Source organism: Coregonus lavaretus, assembly GCF_964263955.1.
Source record: "Coregonus lavaretus genome assembly, chromosome: 2".
In the NCBI taxonomy this organism is placed as follows: domain Eukaryota; kingdom Metazoa; phylum Chordata; class Actinopteri; order Salmoniformes; family Salmonidae; genus Coregonus; species Coregonus lavaretus.
The window spans coordinates 30,909,917-30,922,028 of record NC_139989.1 but is presented as its reverse complement, the minus strand read 5'-3'; the positions used below and the strand labels follow the sequence as shown (position 1 = coordinate 30,922,028).

The window sequence follows — 12,112 nt, the reverse complement described above, 5'->3', positions numbered from 1 at the left end:
TTTGGAGGTGAAGGGTCCGTCATGGTCTGGGGTGGTGTGTCACAGCATCATCGGACTGAGCTTGTTGTCATTGCAGGCAATCTCAACACTGTGCGTTACAGGGAAGACATCCTCCTCCCTCATGTGGTACCCTTCCTGCAGGCTCATCCTGACATGACCCTCCAGCATGACAATGCCACCAGCCATACTGCTCGTTCTGTGAGTAATTTCCTGCAAGACAGGAATGTCCGTGTTCTGCCATGGCCAGCGAAGAGCCCGGATCTCAATCCCATTGAGCACGTCTGGGACCTGTTGGATCGGAGGGTGAGGGCTAGGGCCATTCCCCCCAGAAATGTCCGGGAACTTGCAGGTGCCTTGGTGGAAGAGTGGGGTAACATCTCACAGCAAGAACTGGCAAATCTGGTGCAGTCCATGAGGAGGAGATGCACTGCAGTACTTAATGCAGCTGGTGGCCACACCAGATACTGACTGTTACTTTTGATTTTGACCCCCCCCCCCCCTTTGATCAGGGACACATTATTCAATTTCTGTTAGTCACATGTCTGTGGAACTTGTTCAGTTTATGTCTCAGTTGTTGAATCTTGTTATGTTCATAAAAATATTTACACATGTTAAGTTTGCTGAAAATAAACACAGTTGACAGTGAGAGGATGTTTCTTTTTTTGCTGAGTTTAGTAGGCCTACTAGCGAGTCAGACTCAGTGGGAGAGGGAGACGGGGAGCTGGGGGGGAGGGGGGTAGTGCATCCACCGACTATGTGCTCGGAGCAGGTGCAATTTGCAGTTCAAGAACAAGCAAACATATAACCCCTGGCTTGTCATGCAGAATTAAAAGTTGGGCTGTACAACATGCAAAAAGGTAGGGAGCTTGGGTCTAGAAACGATTGGAGGTATTATAATAGCAAAAGAGTGGGTGGAATGTACAGTAAGTTGACATTCTATGCCTCAGACGTAAAAAAAAAAAACTGATTTTTTTTTTTGGAACATGCCTGAACCAAGGCGCATTTGGTGGCAGCAAGCCTTGTAGACAAGGCCAAAGAGGACACCCAGGTTATAGTTAACACTCAAAATAAAAAAATAGACACTACAGCTAGTCTTCAGAACAGCCTTAGGAGGCTAAACGTCACAGCCACAGGCCCGCTCATGGCTTTGAGCAAGAAATGTACTCTCAGGAGCTAAATGAACTTGACATGGGGAGAGTCATTGTGTGTGGGAGGTTTTGAAAACTAAGGTAGGATTTTTTTTTCTTCTTTACAAACTTGTTCTGTACTGTGAAGGTAATCTGAATATGTGCTTCATATTATCACATAGGCAGAAGGCCTATATATTATCATATGTGTGTTCTGTTGTAGCCTACATTGATTTATTTTATTTGAAGTTTCAGATAATTCAGATATTGTAATATTTGTTCTACTGCTACATTGATGTCTTGAAAATTATATGAAGTTCGGGTCTTGTAAGGCCCACAGCTGAGTATGTGTGCATATGCATATAGTGGGTGTTCTGCAGTGTCGTCTAAAAATGTTGCTGTACATTGATGTCTAGAAAATTAGGCTATAAGAAATTTGCACTTGTGTAAGACCCGCAGCTATACTCAAGTATGTGGGCATACTGCAGTGATGTCTAAAATGCTTTGAATTAATCAGCACCTTGGAGAGTGCTGTGCAGTTTCACCACCATAGACAGTAGGCTACTTGGCTGCTACGTTGTGTTTGACACTTTTTTCTCAATGTGTTCCGGTACCTCGGAGCCCCCCAGGGTTTGCCTATATGAAACACAGACCTTATATGAAGTAGTTCTAAAATTCCCTATGTAAAAATTAAAGGTGGAAAAACTATTGGAACCATTTCCATGTTTTACCGCTAGGTTTTATGGGTATTATGACTTCTACTGTGGTACTCAGTAGGTAATTGACCTAATGGTAAATGCTAACTCTTAAATATTGTCAGGTCTAGCATGGCATGCATACAAAAGTATTAAAGTTATTATATTAATGCCACTTCGATTTTTATGTTTCCATCATACCAAGACATGTCTTAACGTGGCAATCAGCAGTAGAAACAATAAAAAAGCGGTTTCCCCGCCCCTGGTACGGTGAAAAGCTGAGGGATTGGCCTGGAGAAATGTAACCACTCTCAAATTCATAGACAGAGCTATGGATACAAGGACTGACCATCCATCAGTGGCGGTCAGTGCCGTTTAAGATGAAGGAGGACGTTTTGTTTTTAATGAGCATGGCCTCATTGGCCATATTGGATGACTGTCATTCATATTCCATTCACTCAGTTCAATGTAACAGTGATAGGTTTAGGCTACTACATGATACTGACATTTTCCCTATACCCATCATGAGGTTGCTACAACATAGCCTATGAATGAAAGTTTACAACATAGGTGCACAGAGGTCGAGAAAAATGTGAGGTGACAGACAGTGACACATTCAATACAGCCTTGCACACTCTTGCCTGCATCTAGCTGATCTAGCGTGTAATCATTAGTGCAACAGTTGCAAACTAGAGTTTCTATTCGACTTCTTCAAGTATGTGTATCCCCATTTCGTTCTGTTTGCTTTCGTTTAATAAACGTTTTTCAACAGAATTGGCTAAATGAATACACTCCTGATCACGCGTAAACATAGTTCACTTTCATAGCAGCCACATTTTATTCCTTCTCACATCTATGCACTCTCCTCCTCTCACCTTTTCCCTTCGCTTGTGGACTTCAATGCACAACACATCAGCTGTATGTGACCAGGCAAAATAACCTTTCCAAGCCAAACCATATCATAACCGCTACACACAGCCTACATCGTTGTCACCATTATAGCTAAAGTAACGTCATAGTCAAAATAGCTAATAGAACTAACGTGTTAGTAAACCCGCTACAATCATGCAGTAACGTTACAGTGTACAGTCAGTAAGCAGTTTAGCACTTACACCGGCGGGCCCCAGTGGCAATACATTTGTAAAACCAAAAGCATATCTTGACTTGGAAGAGTTCCAGTGTTGTGTTGGATAGTCATAGCCATCTAGCTAACATATCATCCCTCTGTTTGAGTAGGCTAAACTAGCTAGCTGCATTTGCTAGCTAAGTAAGTGAAAACTGAAGAAATAAATATCTTGCTTTAGGCAGAAATTAATTTGTTCAAAACTGTTCAACTATTGTCTTTCTCTTTGAGTCAACTACTCACCACATTTTATGCACCGCAGTGCTAGCTATCTGTAGCTTATGCTTTCAGTCTAGATTAATTCTCTGATCCTTTGATTGGGTGGACAACATGTCAGTTCATGCTGCAAAAGCTCTGATAGGTTGGAGGACGTCCTACTGAAGTTTTCATAATTAATGTGTAAGTCTATGGAAGGGGGTGAGAACCACGAGCCTCATAGGTTTTGTATTGAAGTCAATGTACCCAGAGGAGGACAGAAGCTAGCTGTCCTCCGGCCACACCATGGAGCTTCCCTACAGAGTGCTGTTGAGGCTACTGTAGACCTTCATTGCAAAATAGTGTGTTTTAATCAATTATTTGCTGATGTGATTATATTTAGTATAGTTTTATCTAAAAAGGATAACCTTTGAAATGTTTTTACATTTTTATTTTTATGTAATTCACTGAGGATGGTCCTCCCCTTCCTCCTCTGAGGAACCTCCACTTCCATTCATGATATCAAAATTACAGTTTTAACCATGTTTTGAGGCTATATACTGTTTGTTTAAATTTTATTTGTTTACAAACATTGGAGTAAAACGAGATTGTATTTTGGATTCTGGTGGGGTGCGACAGTTGAACTAAGCTCATGAGACATTTATAAGTTATATTCTTCAAGAATCAATGGATACATATAAGTCCAAAAATTGAGGTAGCAACTGCTGATTGCCACTTTAAAGTCTGCACATCGGACAAACTTTATATCAATGCCGATTGGAGAATACCCCACTGAAAGAACAGGTCAACCACCTCAGGTGTCAACTGCCTGTCTCTGCCACCTCAGAAAAAGCAATGCCTTGCCCACACCAAGGTAGTGACAAGGGAGAGGGAGGCAAAAGCACCAGTCAAGATCCAGGTGGGGAAACTACTGGCAGACCATGCCAGGGCTGCCCACAACAGAGAACAAATAAAGTCATTTTAGGCCTATCTTAAAATACTTATCTCACCTCCTTCCCTAAAAAAAGGCATATTATGCAATACAATTTAGGCTAAGCTATACATTGGATAGCCTATTCGTATCAAGTATCTATTGTCATAGTGTGAATGATGGAAAGTAAAAATTTTTATCAAATGATTAATAGGCATCAGGAAGGTGCATGTAATGGTGTTCTGTAATGACTGTATTTATGCTCTGCAACCACATTCTGTGTCTACATTCATAGGTCATGGACAGGACACACCAGACAGGACCCACCGGACCTAGAGCAATCTTGGGTGGTACGCACCCCAGGCTGGCAAACCTGGATAAGGTGTTCTTTGTCTTTGATGTGATGTTCCTCAAGGTGACATTCTGGTGAAATCAACCCTACTCCTGGTAATTTATTATGTATGCATATAATCAGTCTACCATAATTCTATCTTCAGTATAACTGCAAAATATCCTACAAAAGCAAATTTGATGGGTAGCCAGGCTAGGACTCCCTGTGACAATCAGTCCAACGGCTTTGTCCAGGGGTGTCAAACTCAATTCCTGGAGAGCCGCGTGTCTATTGGGTTATTTCCTTTGAATTCGTGTTCAATGAAGACCTAGAAAACCAGGTGAGAGGAGTTCCAAACTAATAAACCAACAGACACTTCCAGGAATTGAGTTTGACACCCCTGCCTTAGTCCTTATGTCAAGAGGTCTAAGCATAACAATACATTTTAAATGCACAAATTCAGAATCAATTGGGCTTCCAAAAATAATATGGTCGCTGGGATTTGTTTATTTTGATTGCAAAAAGTTTTACGGCCCATCTAAACAGCAGCTGCGCCCCGATTTTAAGTCCCAATGAGGGGATTTCATTAAGCTGGCCCAGGCGCCCGGGTGGGCGTAGATTTCACCGGGTGAAAAGTGATTGCATTCGTTTTGAAACCGGGCTGCCTCCTGGGCGTGAGCCGGGTGACATAACGAAGTCGGTTTAATACAAAGTGACGTATGTCAAGCACGTGGAGTAATGATTACAACACATGCAAAGTGTTTGCTCTTGATAAAAAACGTATCTGTACTTTATCTGTCTTAAACTAGTTTAATAATTGGAACATTTATTTATGGAAAATACATGCTGTATGTCTCAAAACTTTTTTTTTTTTTTGTTGATGCAAAAGTTTCTACAAACCTGTTTTTGCTTTGTCATTATGGGGTATTGTGTGTAGATTGATGAGGATTTTTATTTATTTAAACCATTTTAGAATAAGGCTAACGTAACAAAATGTGGAAAAAGTAAAGGGATCTGAATACTTTCCGAATGCACTGTCCGTCATTGCACATCTTCCTGTTGTCTTTTTTCTTTCCTGCTGCCAGGACCAACCAGCTGCCTGGCTCAGAACCAGTCCTGCCTGGCCCAGTCCACTCCTGCTTCTTGCCCCTCACTGTGCTGGGTAACACAGGGTCACAAACCATAACAGGCTGGAAAAGTAAGTGAAAGAACTTGTCAGTGAGTTTCAAAATAGCAGGTAGCCAGCTATGCAGCCTCAAAGACAAGAATCAGCACACAAAATGGGCAAGGACATCATTTCTAACCAGTATGCCTTCCTACCATCAGGGCACAGGATAGTGGAAGTGGCTTCTATCTTTATACCTGCCTCCATAAGGCTACTGAGTGCTGCACTCTGTCCTCCTAGGCACCCTGGCTGCCTACTTAGCGAGTTATGGATACATTTATTAATAGGCTACACCCTCATGCAATGCATTTTATTTGCTAATGTACAGTCGTGGTCAAAAGTTTTGAGAATGACACAAGTATTGGTCTTCACAAAGTTCGCTGCTTCAGTGTTATGAGATATTTTTGTCAGATGTTACTATGGTGTACTGAAGTATAATTACAAGCATTCCATAAGCGTCAAAGGCTTTTATTGACAATTACATTAAGTTTATGCAAAGAGTCAATATTTGCAGTGTTGACCCTTCTTTTTCAAGACCTCTGCAATCCGCCCTGGCATGCTGTCAATTAACTTCTGGGCCACATCCTGACTGATGGAAGCCCATTCTTGCATAATCAATGCTTGGAGTTTGTCAGAATTTGTGGGGTTTTGTTTGTCCACCCGCCTCTTGAGGATCGACCACAAGTTCTCAATGGGATTAAGGTCTGGGGAGTTTCCTGGCCATGGACACAAAATGTCGATTGTTGTTCCCCGAGCTACTTAGTTATCCCTTTTGCCTTATGGCAAGGTGCTCCATCATGCTGGAAAAGGCATTGGTCGTTACCAAACTGTTCTTGGATGGTTGGGAGAAGTTGCTCTCGGAGGATGTGTTGGTACCATTCTTTATTTGTGGCTGTGTTCTTAGGCACAATTATGAGTGAGCCCACTCACTTGGCTGAGAAGCAACCCCACACATGAATGGTCTCAGGATGCTTTACTGTTGGCATGACACAGGACTGATGGTAGCGCTCACCTTGTCTTCTCCGGACAAGGTGTTTTCCGGATGCCCCAAACAATCGGAAAGGGGATTCATCAGAGAAAATGACTTTACCCCAGTCCTCAGCAGTCCAATCCCTGTACCTTTTGCAGAATATCAGTCTGTCCCTGATGTTTTTCCTGGAGAGAAGTGGCTTCTTTGCTGCCCTTCTTGACACCAGGCCATCCTCCAAAGGTATTCGCCTCACTGTGCGTGCAGATGCACTCACACCTGCCTGCTGCCATTCCTGAGCAAGCGCTGCACTGGTGGTGCCCCGATCCCGCAGCTGAATCAACTTTAGGAGACGGTCCTGGCGCTTTCTGGACTTTCTTGGGCGCCCTGACGCCTTCTTCACAACAATTGAACCTATCTCCTTGAAGTTCTTGATGATCCGATAAATGGTTGATTTAGGTGCAATCTTACTAGCAGCAATATCCTTGCCTGTGAAGCCCTTTTTGTGCAAAGCAATGATGACGGCACGTGTTTCCTTGCAGGTACCATGGTTAACAGAGGAAGAACAATGATTTCAAGCACCACCCTCCTTTTAAAGCTTCCAGTCTGTTATTCTAACTCAATCAGCATGACAGAGTGATCTCCAGCCTTGTCCTCGTCAACATTCTCACCTGTGTTAACGAGAGAATCACTGACATGATGGCAGCTGGTCCTTTTGTGGCAGGGCTGAAATGCAATGGGAATGTTTTTAGGGGATTATGTTCATTTTCATGGCAAAGAGGGACTTTGCAATTAATTGCAATTCATCTGATCACTCTTCATGACATTCTGGAGTATATGCAAATTGCCATCATCAAAACTGAGGCAGCAGACTTTGTGAAAATTAGTATTTGTGTCATTCTCAAAACTTTTGACCACGACTGTACACATGCCCTGTTTTTGAATGTAATAATGCACTGTTGTGTGTTTTAAATTAAAGTGTGCTTGATGTATCTGACGCCACAAATGAAATTCCTTCTGGGAAAATAAAGTTAGTCATACATGCTATGTTTGCTATGAAGTGTTTCCAATAGCCTTAACTTGAATTTTGAATCCATTTGTCACGCGTGTGCTGCAACAGGACTGTGCTGTTTATCTCCATCACAGGCTATTTACTTATGTACAAGACACATTCTTCTTGCTCTTCCATGCTGGCAACACTTTTCTTCTGTTGTAGAGGGTCCAAGTGGGAGTGAGGTCAGTGAAGATGAGTGAGGTGAAGCAGGGGCAGGAGGAGTTGTCAGAGTAGGCCTATATCTAACCCGAGCAGGATGTGGTTTAAGAGAATGAAATGGAGAGTTAGATGTATGATATGGGATATTTTCTGCTGATAAATGGTCAATTCATGATCTACCATGACCCATCTCCGAATTTGTTAAAATAAGGTTAGGTTAAGGGGGTTAGGGTTATATGGTTATGTGCTTAATAACCAAATCTCATACTTTACTCTTGAAATATATCTGTGACTTTATTCTCAAAATTTACTTTCTCTAAATTAAATGTTTTGTTTAATCTCGAAACATTGGCAATTTTTTACAGTACTATTAATGCAAACATTTTTATCCAAGTACCACCATTCATATATATTTTTCTCTTCACTTGGCCCTAATACTCATCCGTAAAACATAGCCCTTTTTTAAAAACCTTTATTTAACTAGGCAAGTCAGTTAAGAACAAATTCTTATTTACAATGACGACCTACACCGGCCAACTGTGCACCGTCCTATGGGACTCCCAATCACGGCCGGTTGTGATACAGCCTGGAATCGAACCAGGGGGTCTGTAGAGACGCCTCAAGCACTGAGATGCAGTGCCTTAGACCGCTCCGCCACTCGGGTGCCCCTTATTGGAAGTGTTTCTAAAATCCCCTATGGGAAAAATTAATGGTGGAAAAACAATTGGAACCATTTCAGTGTTTCACCACTAGGTTGAATGGGTATTATGACTAATACTGTGGTACTCTATTAAGTGTTTCGGCTCGCTATTGTCCAATTTAATGGCTCATCAAGGCGTGAACTGTGACCAGCCTCCATCACTACTGTAAGCCCAGTATTCTAATAAACACATAGCATCTACAGTACTTTTTCATCAACATCTGTGTTTTCATTAATAAAAATAAATATATTAGAATTAGATTAATTTTTTAAGACTTTCAAAATGCAGATTTGTATTAGAGTCCTGTACTGTGTGACAAAACACAACAGGACAATGAGATTTTTACTGTACATACTGTAGGCATATGATTGTAACCACCTCAGCTAGGAAAGGAAGTGATTATGAGATCGGTTTGCAATATGCCTAATTCCTTAGAGCAGTCCATGTCCAGACTTCCTCGGTGACCTCAAGTACTCATTTACGCTGTCTTTCATGTTTTTTCGGGTTGCATCACTCATGGAAGGAAACTTCTGAGACACAGTGGCCCTGATGAACATTCGGAGGTTCATTGGCAAGCCAAATTTGCCTCGTGATCCATCCCAGTTGGTATTCTGTTCCCACTCGCGGTATCTCTCTTCAGTTACGCATGCACGGAATAACAAAACAGCATACCGGTCCGGACGACCCCCGCTGCGTTTGGTGAGCAGTTCATCATATTCTGGTGTCAGACGAGGAATGGAAATGTCAGGGTGAACCTTCGAGCGGTATACATTAGAGCGTTTCGTGTAAAGAGCGCCCTGCTGCTGGGCGTGTGCATACTCCTCCCCCTTCCTCTTTTGGCGCCATGCATTGGACCGGGGCACAGCTGGGCGGCGGGAAGGTGGTGGGGAAAGAGTGGAGTCCAGGGATTGGCTTCCTGTGGCAGCAGCGGGTCCTCGATCCTGCAGCACAGATGCAGAATCAGAATACCTATTAGAATTCTACTTTAATCTATTCATATACCTTCTCACTGATGGCCCAAAATATTTTTCAAGTTACTTTCTTGGGATTCCCTTTCATTTTACAGACCTGCTGCCATTTCATTGCTCCATTTTCCCTTATGTGAATCTTCTGATGCTTTATGAGAGTACTCTTTACCTTACAGCAATCATCACAGACCTGGCACTGGAAAGATTTCTCATCATGAATCTCTCAGATTATATTTGCAAGAGAAATATTTGCAAAAAATCGGACATTTCCATTTGATAAAATGTGTGTCAACGTTAGTTTCAAGATTATCTATTAAACTTTGTTTTGACTTAAAAAGTGTTCTACACACACACACACACCAAATACAGGTTCTCTCTCACAAGTATGCACTCTAATCATAACAGAAAACTTGGTGTGAAAGGAATCCCCACATAACTTGCACCAATGAAGACCAGCAGTACCAATTTGATTTACCCGTGCTCTCTTTGATTCCGATGGCTTTGACCCTGATGGAAGCTCTCCACTCGCCACACGATCTACACTGAGGATTACACTGTTTTCACACTGAATAGCAGAACAGTGATTAAATGCAGAGAGGGGCTGAGGTTCACTGGTTGGTTCTAATGACATGTAGCCATCTCCATCAGGTTCTGTTTTGATCTGTTCCATTGAAGTGCTTGGTAGAGAGGCTCCCTGTCCATATTCCTCACTTTCGGTTTGGTAACTATGTGAAGGCTCAGTTGAGTCCTGATTCTGACACAAGCTTTTGACACAAGTAATAGTGAATATAACATTAGGGTCTTTGGACTCCAGAGCATGAAGATGCTCTCTCCCATGACTGGTCCTGAGCTCCTGTTCATAAATCTGTGTGGGCTCTGGGTCCTCCATCCCCAGACTGGGGCTCCACTCCTGCTCACAGTGCTGCTGCTCAGGATGAACCTTTTCAGAGACAGGGAGAGTGCGCTGCTGTAGGTCTGGAGGAAGGATGAAACAGATGACTAAGTGAATTCAGCTGACAAAAATAATAAACCAAGACAACATAATTGTGACCCCTCTCTCTCTCCCCCATCACTCCACACGCACATCTGTGAAGCTATGTACTTGGTGATTTATTATTTATTATTTATTTACTTAAAGGGTGTATATGAAACAAGGGGTCATGGAGAAGGAAACCCTTCATCTGGCACCACAGTATTGTTTTTCTGACTATTGATTAAAATGATATGCCTAAAAATATATCTATATGAATTTTAAACCAACGGTTTGCAAAGTATTTTGAATGTTCGGGACGTTTGGCGTTCTGAAACAATGGACTTTGACGTCACTCGAGGAACCAGTCAGTCAACTGCAGCATATTAACCGGAAAATTGATAGCCCATTGCCTAATACCAGAATTAAGATGGACCTGCCTATTCATTCATATAGGCATCTGATTCTAGAAATACAAATAGATCTCTATTTTGAGCATCCATTTGCAATATGCCTACATGATCAATGGCTTCTGGTTCCCATTTGTAGAGTTGATCATGCAATGCATGCTAGCAGTCGGGAGCTAAATTGGTGGATAACCTTACCTACTTTGTTGCATAATAATCACTGCAGAAAAATTCATCATGAACTCATTTAGGCCTACTGGAACATGACAGGCAGCCAAAGGTAGGCTACTTTTTTTTTTTTTTTTAGTCATTTAGCAGACGCTCTTATCCAGAGCGACTTACAGGAGCAATTAGGGTTAAGTGCCTTGCTCAAGGGCACATCGACAGATTTTTCACCTAGTCAGCTCGGGGATTAGAACCAGCGACCTTTCGGTTACTGGCACAACGCTCTTAACCACTAAGCTACCTGCCGCCCATACCTGCCTGCCGCTACCTCTTTTTATTGCTAGTTATTGATTTATTAGAATGACCGTAGCATTTCTGTTGTCAATACTTCGACCACAATACAGTAGCCTAGTAACTACAGTAGTGTAGTTGAAAGGTGGCTGTAGCAGCGGAGACGAGGGAGCTCAAGTCTATTACAAGCGGTACTCTGCCCATCAATCAGGAGGTGGTTCATTTGAATTTAGAAAATGCTCCGTTATTAAATTAAATACGTGTTTTTCTCCATGAAGTAATCCAACAATGTGTACGCTGGCATCTTGTCTATTTCATTGATTGAGACAGGTGGGTCCACCCAAACGTGCCGCATGTCATGATGACACTCACCTGTCTCGATCAATGAGAGAAGATTTGAAATAGACAAAATGGCAGCATACACATTGTTAGATTACTTCATGGAGTAAAACTTATTTTAATAACGGAGCATTTTCTAAATTCAAATGATCCACCTGCAACTGGCCACAGACATTTTAGAAGATACATGTTTGGCCGAATCGAGAATGAAGAGTATCACCAAGTTAAGGTTGGTTGAAAATTCTCTGTGCTATGCCAAACAATACTATCCTGTAACATTAGCCTGTTACAAATCTATTTATACTGAACAAAAATATAAACACAACATGTAAAGTGTTGGTCCTATGCTTCATGAGTCAAAATAAAAGATCCCAGAAAATGTCCATATGTACAAAAAAGCTTATTTCTCTCATGTTGTGCACATTTGTTTACATCCCTGTTAGTGAGCATTTCTCCTTTGCCAAGATAATCCATCCACCTGACAGGTGTGGCATATCAAGAAGCTGATTAAACAGCATGATCAT

General features: G+C 42.0%; 1 protein-coding gene across 1 annotated transcript; it reads right to left on the bottom strand.

Annotated features, from left to right (window-relative positions):
* Positions 1-8,117: 8,117 nt before the first annotated feature.
* LOC311138710 (uncharacterized protein) lies at positions 8,118-11,005 on the bottom strand (the record flags this gene model as incomplete). Its single annotated transcript, XM_084173503.1, has 3 exons — positions 8,118-9,389; positions 9,892-10,391; positions 10,996-11,005. 3 exons carry the CDS (start codon positions 11,003-11,005, stop codon positions 8,880-8,882), a joined length of 1,020 nt encoding a protein of 339 aa, XP_084029629.1. The 3' UTR covers positions 8,118-8,879.
* Positions 11,006-12,112: the final 1,107 nt, after the last annotated feature.